We start from the raw sequence: 15,233 nt of genomic DNA on the forward strand, positions 1-15,233 counted from the left end.
TCCTTAACTTTTTAAGATGGACAGAATAACAGGTTTACGGGACAGTTTAACCACCTTGTAGAGTAGAGCTACAAGCCTATTTCTAACTGCATAGGCAACATAATTATTTTGTAGTCTACAATGAAATCCCTGATTCCAGTAAGGTCTCTGGTAAATTGGTCTCACATGACAGCAGTGTTTGATTTATGGCACTAGATGAAAACCATTCTGGGATCACCACTCCTCCTAGGGGTGGGAACTGCTAACTGACGCTCCTCACTCAGTAGCATACTGCATGACATTACCTTTAACATCCATTTTGTACAGCAATCCCTTTAACTGTGTCTTGAGACGTGAGATCACCGAGCAACTCGCAGCGTTGTCAATGAACTCCGTATTTCTGTCGGTTAAAGATATTTCTCATTTGAGAACTTTCAAATTTGGGATTACTCTCGCTTTATCATTGTGACACTGCGTCGGATACATCCTCTGTAACCTTTTTCTTCTACAATGTACACGTTTGCTTTGCTAGTGCTTACTTTGTTATCGTCTTTAAAGTTAGAGGAAGTCCAAGGATACTTTCCAGAGGAACGCTGGAATCCTGAATCTCCGCTCCTTGCACCTAGAGTTCTTATAGCTCTCATCTGTCGCAATTCGGAACATTCATTATCATATTTTTTAGGAACTATTGAACGTCTGAATTATCCAAAAGATCGCATTGCGATGTGGTAAGTTGCAGGAGAACGGGAATCATGTTACGTAGGCTATGCAATCTGTCTGGTTTCAACACGTCCGAATATGCTCTGGAAAGCTTTAACATAATACACAAGCAGTATGCAACTTTTCTTGCTGAGTCGTTTAATTAAGATTCATTCAATTCAATAGTCATATAATGTAGGTGATATGTTCATGCAACCTTTTTTTTCATGAAGGTATTAGCCTGTCCTGCGGATAAGCTGAGGAAAAGTAATTAGATAGCCTGCAGTGAAATACACATACCTACCACATCATCAGTTTACATCTAGCCAACTTTCTCCACTGTAGCTACTTATCTGCTTATTAAATAACAGACTTGAGTTATGTCTGCACACAAGTTAACCAGTGCCTTCCCCTGTTTTGGTCCTTATAGTTGTTTAGTCAGTGGCTTTTTTTGAACCCTACTCAATTCCTTCCTTTCATCTCCTTTCCACGTAGCACAGTTGGTGTATGATAATACCGTGCATGCACTGCTTGGAGTGGCAAAAGCTATGTTGCTTATTCTTAACTGAATATTACCTTCACGTGGGCAATTTTTTCCATCACAGTCTTAATTTGTAAAAAAAAAAAAAAGTGCCGAATTAAGACATGCAACTTGCAGAAATGGAGCTGACAAATAGAGTAGGCCTCTAAACATTCAAATAGGGCACACAATGTTATGAATTTGTGAAATGATAAAGTTGTGACTGTGAGTTACTATACTTGTTTACCAGAAGGTTGCAAAACAAAATTGTCAAGGATTTGTGCTGTCCTATCCACAAGCGCACACTGTTCTGAGCGAATATAGGCCTACAGAATGGCCTTGTCAGCAGCACCTCTGTCATTACTTAGCTCATCATAGATTATTTTGAAGTTATGAACAAATTTCACTTACTTATTGTGACTGCTTTCTCCATGTTTGATCAGTGAATGGGCTTTCACGGACTGGATGTTTGAAAGAGATGTGGGAATTAAGCCGAAGGCTTTTGTAAACATCTGCCGCAGCTGGCTGTATGACCTCAGCCAACAATGGAGTCTCACAGCTCCTCACAGGCTGCACACAGACACCCTTACTGGCTCCTCACAGAACAGGCCCCAGTAGCCTGTTCCTTATGGAAGGAATGTCTGTCTCATTTTTCAGAGAAATCACTTAAGATTCCCCTGAAGATATGAGTTACTTTTGCATGCTGGCCTATATACGTTATCAGTGTGTGATCTCTCAGTCCCCAAATCAAAAGTGGGGATTTGACATCTGATGCACATGCTTCCAATGTCCTACTCACCCTGCATGCCTTGTAACATCTTTCCCCCCTCTGTATATGAACATGTTTGTGTATGTGTTTGTGTTTCTGTATATAACATTTAAACAGTTGTAAACACAGCTTTTTTAACAAGCTATTGCTGTGTGATGATGGAGCGAAATCAAGGGGAAAATGGGGCGTAGACAGGAAGAGCAAGAAGTGTAGCCTAGTGCTAAACAGCCATGGAGCAGCGTGGATGGGATGGGTATTACATCAGCTCACCACTCTGATTATCATGGCTTTTGACCATGAGTGCTGCTGCTGTACACGAGGGAGAAGTGAAGCGTTTATTTCAGAGTCTGTGGACGAGACCAACTGGACCTGGTCAAGCTAATGATGTGAACTGATATGAACTAAACTTTCAAGGGTGGCCTTGGAACATTGATGGGACTTTCCCTTCCCTGTGAGAAAGCTATTGTTTCTCTTCACGGACATTCACATGGGCCTTTAGTCCTATGCGTCCGGTTGCCTACAAGTGGGCTGTGGCACTAGAGTAGTGTAGAGTCCAGTAGGGAAAACGCGATACTTGTGGGAGAAGGTGAACGCAGAGTCTGAGAACATGACCCTGTCAGTGTCTATTGTGTCACGTCTGAGTTAATGGCTGTTCCCGCTGCCACACTGCAGCTGACACTTTGGTGCCGTAACTTCAAACCAGGTCAGGCTTTTCACAATGAGTCTCGGGGCCTGGTTTCTTGAGGCAGCCAGTATCCTGTATGAGTTCATATTGATGCTTCTGATACTGCCAAGTTAGGAACAATTCTGCAGAGCGTAGACATGCAGTAGTTTTGACATCACTATCCTGTCACTGTCAGGTCTGCCATTCACCTGTCTGGGCACATATCATACCTTTCAGTTCCATGGATACCCCTGAATAATATTTTCTCAGTGGACGTGAATAAGATCTATACTCATAGTCTGTATGGTGCCTTGTGACTGTGAGCTATACCAGCTTGTAGTTTCTGCTATATCATATGCAATACAGTAGACATGATCAGCGCTACCACTGTCCTAGCTGTTTCTCCAAATCCCCAGAGGAGGATTTAAGTATAAGTATATATACTCTTTTGATCCCGTGAGGGAAATTTGGTCTCTGCATTTAACCCAATCCGTGAATTAGTGAAACACAGCACACAGTGAGGTGAAGCACACACTAATCCCGGCGCAGTGAGCTGCCTGCAACCACAACGGCGCTCGGGGAGCAGTGAGTGGTTAGGTGCCTTGCTCAAGGGCACTTCAGCTGTGGCCCACTGGTCGGGGCTCGAACCGGCAACCCTCCAGTTACAAGTCCAGAGTGCTAACCAGTGGGCCACGGCTGCAGTAGTGTCATTACGGATTTGCTGCAGTAGTGTCACTAGCTGACAGCATTAATTGAAAACTGCCCACATCCCTTACCCTTAAAACCTACTCATGATTTCTGTACATGTGATTTCAAACTTTTGGAGAGTGTGATGGATCAATAGATTATAGGAATATTTAGTACCGCACTCAGTGTACCTTGCTTTTGAGGTACCCAGGTGGATTCCTGGTATCTTTCTTACATCTCCAAATTTATGCTTGAATTCTTAGTTCTGACAAGTTTGGCTGTGGTCTGTTTGAATTGGCTGCAATGATTGCATTTGGGAGGAGTAGTCACATATTTCCTTTCACGGTGCATACGGCCAGCTATGGACTACAGCCAAGGCTTAGATCTATTACATTACTACCAGGTACTATCATTTAGCTATTTAAACTACCAGGTACTATCATTTAGCTATTACTTTCCAAATTTAGATGAGTTAATATGACCGCCGCTAGCGAAGCGGTCATATAGGGATTGTCAAAGTTTTTTTTTTTTTTTTTTTTTTTCGTCATCTACTTCCTGAATTTTTGGCCAACGATACTCGGGACACCGAACCACCGGGGGCACATGAAATTTGGTGGGTATGTAGCCCCACTAGACTTTTACGGAAAAAAATCGTTTCGACACACAGGCACCCACATACTACCGGTATTAGAACGGCCGATACATAATTACAAATTCAGTAGGATTAAAAGAAAGCCAAAATAAATATTCATCATCATCATCATGGCTGCATTTCCAGTATTGGCGATAAGTAGTCGTTTGTCCACTAGATGGCGCATCGTTGCAGTGAGACGTAATTTTGTTGGAAGTTAAAAGTGGGTTGGAAAAACAATAGACGCTTGTTAGGACTGCAGTTTACCACAGAGAACGTCTAATAAGGATAGGATGATGTTCACATGAAATGTAATTCCCATTTCTTCTTGAAGCCGAAATAAATCTGAGGATGTTTATCGGACATGCTTGGTTTTACTGCAGGTAAGTTAATCTTATAATATCAATAAGGACCTAGGTAATGTTACCGTTAGCATTGGTTGAGTAATGGAGGCCAATTTGATTGATTGCATTTGTAGAAAACTATAAATGCGGTTATACCAAGCAAATTGATAGCAGCACTGTAATTGTATCTTTCGACTGTCATTTGTTGCACGTGCTACAAAACTCATTCTGTGCAATGGAAGATTTACCAACTTACACTGGTCTGAGAGAGTTTTGCCTATAGCCTACATGCATGAGACTGAGACGCCTGTTTATTTGTTTTAAGTGCGTGCAGGGTGTGAGAGGGGAATCGATGTGCTTTGATTCCAGCTTGGTAGTTGTAGTCTGTGAAATTAAAAGGCACGTGTGTGTGAAGTATCCAAACAATGACACCTTCATTTCATTATGGCTGCTTTAGCAACACACCTTAAGCTACTGTGTAGTGGGTCCCATTTAGAAGTGGCTAGTTCATTCGCGCTTTCCTTGACTCATGGAGCTGCGTGAATTTTATTACAACTTTTCGCCACGATATGGCAGTTTAAGTCCGCTTGATATTGTAAGGCGTAAGCCATTGGTTTCCAAAGGAGATTTTATTTGTGTCGCCAGCATAGCCTATTGACAATTTATGTTGTAAATAGGCCTACCTTATAAGCCTACCTGTAGCTTAGGGAAGCTAACAGCTTTCTATTAGGATCTAGTTTGTTAGTTACAGTTTTGTCATAACTCCCTGATGCATTTTTGCATTTAGAATAGCCAGAGCTAAATTAAACACCGGGTGCCTATGGACTAGGCTGGGTGAACCCAGCCTGATCTGCCCGCTATTTATTTTTTGATTTCTTAAAAAGATTGAGCTTGGTCTGGTGAAAGCCAGGCTAGCCATGGACCTCAGTTACACAATGCAAGGGAACATGAATCGGCCTATATTTGCACGAACAATAACGGACAACAGCTCTTCAACTTTGGCCCGTTAAAATGTGTATGAACAGTCTAGCGACGCATTTCATCAAGGCACATTTGGACATGTCAGTTATTTGCACCACTGGTTAGATGTAAAACAGAATTTCGTTTCAGACTACTGTTACTTAATTTGTGCATTAACAATAACGTTTCAGACTACTGTTACTTAATTTGTGCATTGACAATAAAGTATTACATGAACTAAAGATGACTAAAATCTTATGTAGAAGAAGAAACATTCACAAAAAATCCATCCATCCAAAAATGACCTTTGTTTTTGACGGCATGGAACTGACAGAGATGTTTTTGTTTATAAATAAATAAATAAATAACATTATGCTGATACCTTTTGCTTTTCCCAAATACAATGTAGTCTACAGGTGTAAGTGACCTTTCATGAATCCAGTTGCAATGGATGAACTGTGATGAACTGCCCTACTTGTGATTGTTTAGAGATTTTAAAGGTTTTATAACAATGCTACATCTTCTTTGGCTATTTTAGAATCTATTCACCTTTTCAGCACCAGTAGGCTACTTTCTGTGCAGCCGCACACACACACTCAGGCATGCCAAACAAGCATACACAAACGTTTCAAGAGTGGGGGATGGAGTAAAATATGGAGACAAATTGAAGTGTGATTTATTTTCGTGGAATGGATGTACAGGACTGAGCGGCGGTCATATTTTGTACCGCTATGCGGTACATCTAGTTTCATATTTTATTCACATTTTAGCCTAATTATTTGTTTGCTTTTTAACATTATTTCCTTTTTGTCACAAAATACATTCCATACACATTAAGTGGACTAAATAAGTAATAATAATATAAGTATGGACACCGTGTCCAAGTGGCATTGTTTGGTTGCCATTCTTTCAGTCTCTAATCCTGCCCTCCTTTGTTGGGGCGGTGGTAGTGTAGTGGTTAAGGAGCTGGGCTAGCGTGCAGTAGCCTGAAAGTTGTCGGTTCAATTCCCAGCTTCCACCGTTGTGCCCTGCTCAAGGCACTTAACCCCAAGTTGCTCCGGGGACAATGTGATCCCTTGTAATATAGCTGACATATGTAAGTCACTTTGGTCAAGAAGTGTCTGCTAAATGTAATGTAATGTAATGTAATGTAATGTTCAGCGTGGTAGAAATTTGAAGGACCAGAATTGAATAGAACATGCAGACCTTTGAGTGACTGGGTGTTCCAGTGTGCGGAGCCTGGCCACAAGCCACAATGTGGATTACACTGCTGCCATGCCACGCCGAGGCTGATTAAAACTGTTGGTCTCCTGTCTGCAGTCTCTGTATCTGCACTTCATCATACTCAAAGAAGCTAAAGTGTCGACATTCATATAACTGGACACTATTGACTTTACTCTATTTTATTCAGCGTGAACAACACGTTTCGCATACAGCGTCCTCAGGTTCACTCAGGTATGGTCTGAGCTGTGTGTCTGAGAGCTCAGACCATACCGAACCTGAAGATGCTGTATGCGAAACACGTTGTTCACTCTGAATAAAATAGAGTAAAGTCAATAGTGTCCAGTGATATAAATGTCGTCAATAGTGTGTGGTAGAGTGTTATTATTGCCATTTAAGTGTGTTCCTGCAACCTACTGCACCTAACCAGGCTGTGCATGGACCCCCCTGGGTTGATTTGGAATATTCATATAACTGGTATTACTGTTTTATGAGGCATTGTCCTCGTACTATATGCATTATGTGTTGCTGCATCTGCTGTCCTTAGTTTGCATGTGTTAATCTGTATGTTAACAGGGTGGCCACAGACCACAATGTGGACAACACTACCGCCCTGCTGAGAGACTGGCTCATCAAAGTGCAGAAGTCATACCATTCAGTGGAATGGAGACCTCTAGAGCATCCCAGGTGTGTTCTTATATGTTTCATCCCAAATACTGAACCAGTAGGATGTTTGATTAAAGCCTTCATACATTGCATTAATGCTGTGTTGCATTTTCTGTGCCGTTGCTTTTTCCAGCTCTTTTCAAGATGAGGAGGGGCCGAAGCATTGGTCCAATCTACGTTACGCCTATGTGATGAAACTACGGCAAGCAGCATTGGAATCTGCCAGGGAGATGTGGGCTGACTACTTCATGGTAGTGTGCCGCTTCGAGGCTAGACAAATTGCATGGATACGAGCAGTTCCCTCTTTCTTCTCCTGTTGTTTTTAATTCCCCTTGCTGATACTCAGTTTTCATAAGCTGTGATATGAAATCAAAAATGTGGAGGAGGTGGATAACCTTTCCACCATCTTGTAGTGGTGCATTTGGAACTGTCTAAAATTTGATAGCAATTCTTCGTAAGAATGAAACAGGATTATGAACCTTACACCTTACAGAGTGGCAGCCCTCTATTTTAGGTCATACTGAGATGACTGTCTAAGCCAAAAAGGATGTGATTTTTGGCTAGAATAATTCCACTTCTCTCAATTCCACTTTTACTTTTCAGTCTGAACGAAACACTCATTGGTGTTTTAAGCCCCCACCGTCGACTTCAAGGCAGCGCTGCGACCATTGACTAACCTCACACAAACCCTTGTCTTACCCTAGTGCCTTCCAGGCAGCGCTGCCTGGAAGACAACGTTGGGGGCTTAAAACACCATGTAATAAACGAAACTTCCCTCTAACAACTCGATTCGTTCTGCTGCATCTTTTGTCATGGGCTGTGGACCATGTCATTGCGTGATATTTTAAAGCATTTTCCAGATTGTTTACTTCACTTGTAATACGGCTATAAGTGCAAGGGAAATTGTGACATGCACGTGGATGTACACAGATGGATATCTCGGTTGTGACTAGCAAGGTAACCCACTTCCTCTCTCTCTTCAGCATATTGACTGTGACAACCTCTTGACGAACCCTGATGTCTTGTGGAAGCTCATAAACGAAAACAAGACCATCATCGCTCCAATGCTGGAGTCCAGGGCTGCATACTCAAACTTCTGGTGTGGGATGACCATACAGGTACCATGATGTGGTCAGACTGTTGTCAAATTGATTGTGTTAGGCTTATTTTTAACTGAAAACCTGAAGAAAAACATTTTATCTCCTGTTTACAAGCCTATACATTCTATATTTTGTACATGCTATGTAGCTCCACTTGTATAGATGAGGACATCATGAACATCATGATTGCCAGCAAGCGAACATGTTGAAAATGTAAAATATCTAGCATAACACTTTGGAAGTTTTGTGGTTTAGCCCTGGGAACAAAGGGTAGATCATCAGCATCATCATGAACCCTTGAAATTAACCTGAATCCCTGATCCTTGTGTTGCTTGCCCCCTTCCCACTCTGCAGGGATACTACAAGCGCACCCCTGCCTACATACCCATACGGAAGCAGGCCCGGAGGGGCTGCTTTGCCGTCCCCATGGTCCACTCAACATTCCTGATTGACCTGAGGAAGGAGTCCTCCAGAGAGCTAGCCTTCCACCCCCCACACCCAGAGTACAACTGGGCCTTTGATGACATCATAGTGTTTGCCTTCTCTGCTCGCATGGCAGGTAGAAATACACAACAACACAGATCAGAGAATAGATGCAGCAGGACTCTATAGGAGGCTTCAGATGTCATTGTAACAAATTAGTGCAAAGATTATTTTTATTTTTTGCAATGTTGAATGGAGTGAAGTTAATGAATAACTATAAGTTAAGTAATGAAAGTGTTTTGGAATAGTTCTGTTTCAGCTATTGCTTATATGTGAGGCAGACACTATTGTCTCAATGCATTCCTCCTTCCTCCCTCTGTCTGCCTTTCTATCAGATGTTCAGATGTTCGTGCTTAACCGTGAGACATACGGATACTTCCCCGTACCACTGCGTGCTCACAACACCCTCAGGGATGAAGCGGACAGTTTCATTCACTCTGTTTTGGAAGTTAACGGTGAGAGTAATAGTGGTTTAGTTGCAGAGGCTTCAGTAATAGTCCATTCTTTGAACATTTCTCCCTACTATATTCTAACCCAATCAAACAAAAAAAAAATAATTATCATCATAATAATCATAATTGTTTTTGTTAAAAACATTTTTATATTGTATATTGTAGTGAAGCACCCTCCCCTCGAGCCCTCCAAATACCTGCCTCTTCCCGTCAGGCAGCCAGACAAACTTGGCTTTGATGAGGTGAGTTACCAACCCCGACCACTTTGTGATGCTGCCATATCTATTCCTATGGGTCCTGGTAGAGCAGGGTGTTAACAATATTACTCTTCAATACTAACATACATATGTGTAAGAGCAGCCTGGGTAAACCATGTGTGAAATAAGTATGTTTAAAATGCAAGTGTTATGTGAATGTAACCAAACCAAGACCATGGGTTTGGTAAGTATAAGTATATATACTCTTTTGATCCCGTGAGGGAAATTTGGTCTCTGCATTTATCCCAATCCGTGAATTAGTGAAACACACACAGCGTACACACAGTGAGGTGAAGCACACACTAATCCCGGCGCAGTGAGCTGCCTGCATCAACAGCGGCGCTCGGGGAGCAGTGAGGGGTTAGGTGCCTTGCTCAAGGGCACGTGCCTACTGGTCGGGGTTCGAACCGGCAACCCTCCGGTTACAGGTCCGAAGTGCTAACCAGTAGGCCACGGCTGCCCCAGAAATCCCCAGGTACCTTAGGATCACTTTAAAGGAACACGCCAACATGAGAAATTAGGAAATTAGCATGTGTAAACATGTAAATAGAACACTGTTTGAGTTATTTTGTCACCTTTGGGAGATAGGCTAGTTGGCACAGCCCACCTCAAAGAGCTATGCTAACCTGTGCTAACAGTGGGTGACTGAGTTACTGCACGCACATAGACGAGAAGGGTATGTATCCTCTTATCTAACTCTGAGGGAGATGGTGAATGAGCTAATTTCCCAAAATGTTGGCGTGTTCCTTTTTAAAGGAACTTAAAAGTTACTTAAAAGTTACTTTGGATGAAATGGATGAATGTGTAAACACCTGATTTTCTGTCTGGTCTGTCCAGGTGTTTATGATAAACCTGCAGCGACGGGCAGACCGTCGGGAGCGCATGCTGAGGGCCCTGCGTGAGCAGGAGATCGACTGCAAGGTCATCGCAGCCGTGGACGGGAAGTAGGTTGCTCAGTCTGCCCATTGATGGAAATGTCTGTGTGCCCAAAGGGTACACACATGGTTTGCTTTGGAGTTTTAGTAGCTGGTTGGAAAACTTTTTTTCACTTCCTTTCAGAACAATTTAGGTTCCCTAAAGAGAATGTTCTGTTGAACCACATGAACCTTGAGTGGAGTGTCTGTGACACTGTTTAATGAATTAAATGCTTCCTTTCTTTTTGATCCAAAGTACAATTTTTTATTTATTTTTTTATTTCTGATACTAAGACAATGGGTTGAATTCTAGTGCTCTTTTACAAAGTAGTTGAAAGCTGAACTGCTGTTCCAGTGCTGCTTTGTGCCATCCTATCATCTTCTACTACTTCTTATGTGTTGTGGTGTTCAGTTTTCAGTACAACTTAACCCACTACAACCTATTAATTCTTTGCACCGTCCCATCACAATGGTACAAAGATCAGCTTTTTCGTAGCTTTTCTTAATTGTTGTTTCCGTTGGGAACCACTGTGCAGTCCCAGTGAATGACTAGAAGTACTAAAATAGTAAATAAACTTCATTCTTGCACTTTTCTAACATTGTTGAGTTCCTAAAATAGTTCCTAAACTAGTCATTGTAGTGGAAAACCTCTTTATCGGTCTGTCTCTTGTGGTTTTCTCACTTTGTCCTCAGAGCAATGAATGTCAGTGAGGTCCATGATATGGGCATCCATATGCTGCCAGGCTACAATGACCCGTACCATGGCCGGCCTCTCACTAAGGGAGAACTGGGCTGCTTCCTCTCCCACTACAACATCTGGAAGGAGGTAGGAGAAGACTTGCATGCCCAGCAGGTTCAGCTGTGTATATAACTAAAACCTTGTTTAGAAAAGGGAATCATGGCCTGTGTGTGTGTGTGTGTGTGTGTTCAGATTGTGGAGCGTGGCCTGAGAACCTCACTGGTGATTGAGGACGATCTGCGCTTTGAGGTGTTCTTCAAGCGTCGACTGCAGAACCTCATGATGGAGATTGAAAGTGAAGGCCTTGACTGGGACCTCATGTAAGTTAGAACTGTAATATCTGCTTGTAATGTCTTCTATTGTCCCTAATGTCTGTCCTATACTATTGTAGAGTATTCCACTGCCTTTAGCAACACTTACCTTGGTTTTGTGGTCCTCATAGCCAACAGTATCATCAATATCAGTGCACTGCAATTTATTGACTATTAAAAAATAAAAAGTCAGTATCTGCTACAGTATAACACAATAGAGTCCCCAAGTGTGTCGTAGCGTTTCCATGACAGCAGAATCACTGGATCTAAACAAACTTTCGAAGTGGCATAAATAGCATTGAATTTAGACATGTGGCATCATTTCTAGCTAATAAAAATAAATATATCCATTTAAACGTGTTTACCTGCTAGGCAGCAGCTTAGCAACATAACACGGATTCCCTGGCAGGTGTAATAAAGCGGCTGTTAAGAGCGACGTTTTTTGCCAAAAAAATAAAGCAAAAACAAGTCCGTGAATTTAAGGATTTTAACCGCATGCTGTGAAGTTACATAGGTCTCTTTTACGGAGGAAACCCATGCTAAAATAAAACGCTGTAGTCACGAATTTGATCGTGTTGGTATGAATATATGTTGTAGTATGTGATTCCTACAGTGTAAAAAAATATACTAACGTCTTAGAAACGTTGTGAAATTATTGAAATAGATTAAGAAAGCCACCGCTATGGCGATTTCAATGGTTAGATTGATTTGTTTAGATCCAGTGAAATTGCTGCCTTGGCAACGCTACGTCATGGCTTCGGGACTCTATATGGTTTAATAATATTTGTCTAAATAAATCCTACTAATTTTTCCACCCCCAGTCGTTATTTTTTACATCTCTCTGTCCTCTCAGTTACATCGGCAGGAAGCGGATGCAGGTGGATCACCGTGAGAAGGCCGTGCCCAATGTCCACAACCTGGTGGAGGCCGACTACTCCTACTGGACACTGGGATACATGATGTCGCTGCAAGGGGCCAAGAAACTCCTAAAAGCTGAGCCTCTGAAGAAAATGTTACCGGTTGATGAGTTCCTGCCCGTCATGTTCAACAAACATCCTGTGTGAGTTCATTGTTCATTCTTCCTGATTCTTCTCACCTCGTAGTCTAATGCAGGGTTTATTTTTAGCTGAGTTGCAACACAGGCATTATTGTTCATGTACATGTGTGTAGTTACTGTAAACATGTAACCCTATTAAAACCTTCTAGCATTTCCCTTAAAGGTGCTCTAAGCAATGGGTAACGTAATTTCTGTTAAACTTTCAATGTTGTCAACCAAAACAGAGCTAGCTCTAGCTCGCTGCTCCTTCTCCTCCCTCCCCTGCAATTGAAACTCTCCTAAACGTGCAAATCGTCGGTGATTGGCTGGAAAAGTTTGTTATGTGTTTATAGTCCAGGCTGGACCAAGTTGTTTTTGTTGTCATTTTTGGAGCCTGGGCTGTCCACAGAGACAGCATTTTTTTACAGTGTATTTAGGGCACAGGCAGCTAGTGGATGGTGAGGTGATGTTTGCAGTATGTGATAAAAAATGTTTTAGCTTAGAAACCTCGTAACACCGCTTAGAGTTCCTTTAAAGAAATGTCCAGGTGTGCAGGTCTGTAGTTGTTATCATTCGGCATCAGTTTCTCATGCGGCTGACTCGGAATTTTCATTTTTAAGTACACCATGTGTACACGGCTGCACAGGTCGCTATATTCGTGGTATTTGTGTTCTCGTTGATATTCGTGTTTCCCATCTCATCCACATCCTGGATACTGACTTTCTATCTGCTGTCTGTGTCGGCCCACTGCAGCAAGGACTACATGGAGCACTTTACACCACGGAACCTGAAGGCGTTCTCCGCCGAACCGCTGCTGGTGTTCCCCACCCACTACACGGGCGACCCGGGCTACATCAGCGACACGGAGACGTCCACGGTGTGGGATAACGACAAGGTCCGCACGGACTGGGACCGGGGCCGGGGCCACTCGTCCAAGACCAAGGAGCAGGCAGAGATCAGCACAGAGGCGCAGAACTCCGACGTTCTTCACTCGCCACTGGACAGGACTGCACGGGAGGAGCTATGAGCTAAGTCGCAGGACAACGACAAGAGCCTGAACCTGAATGTTGGACTTAACGCCCAGTACAACCTTTGAATGCCTCTTTTTTTTTTTTATTTGTCCCAGTATTGGGAATTGGATTGTTACATGGGCCTTTTTTAGCTTGAATGGATTTGGAAAGGGATCCAGTTTTGAGGTCATTGTGTTAGTATGTAAAGCCAAATGAATTTGGGATAGATACCACAGTACATGCCACTAATGTTCCAAAAAAGTTTCAATATTGAAAATGATCCATCCTTTCGACCAGCATACAATCACTTCCTCCCTGAGGACATTTACTGTTTTACATGTTTTTAGATCAGCTGTGCAATCGTCAAAGTGACTGCTCTAACCTTGTAATCTAGTGGTGCTATTTTTTCCCATTGTGCTTTACATGGGTATGCTTTGGGAATTTGTTGTCAGGTCTGTTATTCTTTTTAGGTCAAGTCAGTGTGCAAATATCTTCCTTGGGATGAACTCAATACAATGCAGCCTCGGTCCCTTAAACCAAACTTGAGATTGAGAATAGTTTTTATATGAAATTCAGTGTGATCTGGCCATTAGCCTAATGGGGATGAAGGGAATAGAGAAGGCAACATTATACCATGATGCCTCAGCACTTCCAGCTAAAGTGCACCGCTAAGATATAGAGATTAGAGGCCAACAACTTTATTATTCAGCCGGGCTAAAGCAGCCGTCTCTCTCTGGCCTCAGGCTGTGGTATAGAGATGAGCGCAGGCCAACTCACATCTTTAATGATACCGTTCCCAGCTTTGTCGGCAGACTGACGCCAGAAGCACAGGACCAACCACTGTAAACACTCCTCGCTTGTAAGAGAGCCAATTAAGAGAGCAATAAAATTCCCACTCAAGATTCCTCAGAACCAGTCTCAAACTTCCTCGGTGTCTGAGCGGCGTGGGTAGCTGTTTGTGGAAAGGGTGTGATATATTAGATGTACTGCTGTTGAGCACAATAGGCTAAATTGGGACTTTCATAATGCTTTTTGGGCTGGGATAGTGGGTGTTTTCTTTTGAGACTATTTTGAGAAACACAGGACCAGACTGGGCTTCATATTGCATAGTTTTTTTTTTTCTTTTGCTTTTTTCACATGGTAATTTTTGCTGTGCAAATTGCAGTTCTCACTTCACATTGTATCAAGCTGTGCATTCATACTTAAATACATTATAAAGTGTTTTGTAAAAAAAAGTTACTTTGCTTCTTTTAGAGTGTCGGTGGATCTGGGGCACCCAATAGATCATGGAATTGTCATCTTTCTTGGTAACTTTTCTCATTTCATAGTGCGGAGTGTTCATTTTCTACACAGTGTCTGTATATATTCTTTGCAGTAATAATAGAGTCTGCTCTAACACATTTCTGACCTTAAACCTCAAGTGTAACACCCTTTATGCCAAAAAAGGACAGCATACAATTAAACAAAACTGCCCCAGCCCAAGTGAATCTTTAGGGTTTCACTTTAACGAGTTCCTTATAGTGGTTCATTTGTTGTGGATACGATAATGTTAACACCCCACTCTGCAGGGGGAAATGTCAACAGGGACTAATGAGGAATTCCAGTATTGCTTAAACCTGATTCGTCAGCTTTGATTTTGACCATGTCAAAGGAGAATGGTGTCAGATGTATGGCGTCAATGGCATGGTCTGTTGTCATGTAGGGCCAATAGTACTGCATAATGACCCCATCCGTGTACCCTGTTTTGGGCAGTCGCTGAAGATTTCTGGATTTCATTCCAACTGTAGATAT

General features: G+C 42.3%; 1 protein-coding gene across 1 annotated transcript; it reads left to right on the forward strand.

The window, feature by feature from the left end:
- The first annotated feature begins 309 nt into the window (after window positions 1–309).
- colgalt1a (collagen beta(1-O)galactosyltransferase 1a) lies at window positions 310–14,975 on the forward strand. Its single transcript, XM_042087504.1, has 12 exons — window positions 310–707; window positions 7,051–7,161; window positions 7,274–7,391; window positions 8,124–8,258; window positions 8,595–8,799; window positions 9,059–9,178; window positions 9,341–9,417; window positions 10,270–10,376; window positions 11,040–11,172; window positions 11,278–11,405; window positions 12,250–12,456; window positions 13,186–14,975. Exons 1-12 carry the CDS (start codon window positions 490–492, stop codon window positions 13,457–13,459), a joined length of 1,833 nt encoding a protein of 610 aa, XP_041943438.1. The 5' UTR covers window positions 310–489; the 3' UTR covers window positions 13,460–14,975.
- The last annotated feature ends 258 nt before the right edge of the window (window positions 14,976–15,233 follow it).

This window comes from Alosa sapidissima, chromosome 3, assembly GCF_018492685.1.
Source record: "Alosa sapidissima isolate fAloSap1 chromosome 3, fAloSap1.pri, whole genome shotgun sequence".
Classification (NCBI taxonomy): domain Eukaryota; kingdom Metazoa; phylum Chordata; class Actinopteri; order Clupeiformes; family Clupeidae; genus Alosa; species Alosa sapidissima.

Coding starts and splice junctions, on each gene's coding strand:
- colgalt1a (XM_042087504.1), top strand. CDS start 490: ATGTACACGTTTGCTTTGCTAGTGCTTACTTTGTTATCGTCTTTAAAG. Junction 9,418..10,269: donor ACAAACTTGGCTTTGATGAG/GTGAGTTACCAA, acceptor TGGTCTGTCCAG/GTGTTTATGATAAACCTGCA. Junction 12,457..13,185: donor ATGTTCAACAAACATCCTGT/GTGAGTTCATTG, acceptor GGCCCACTGCAG/CAAGGACTACATGGAGCACT.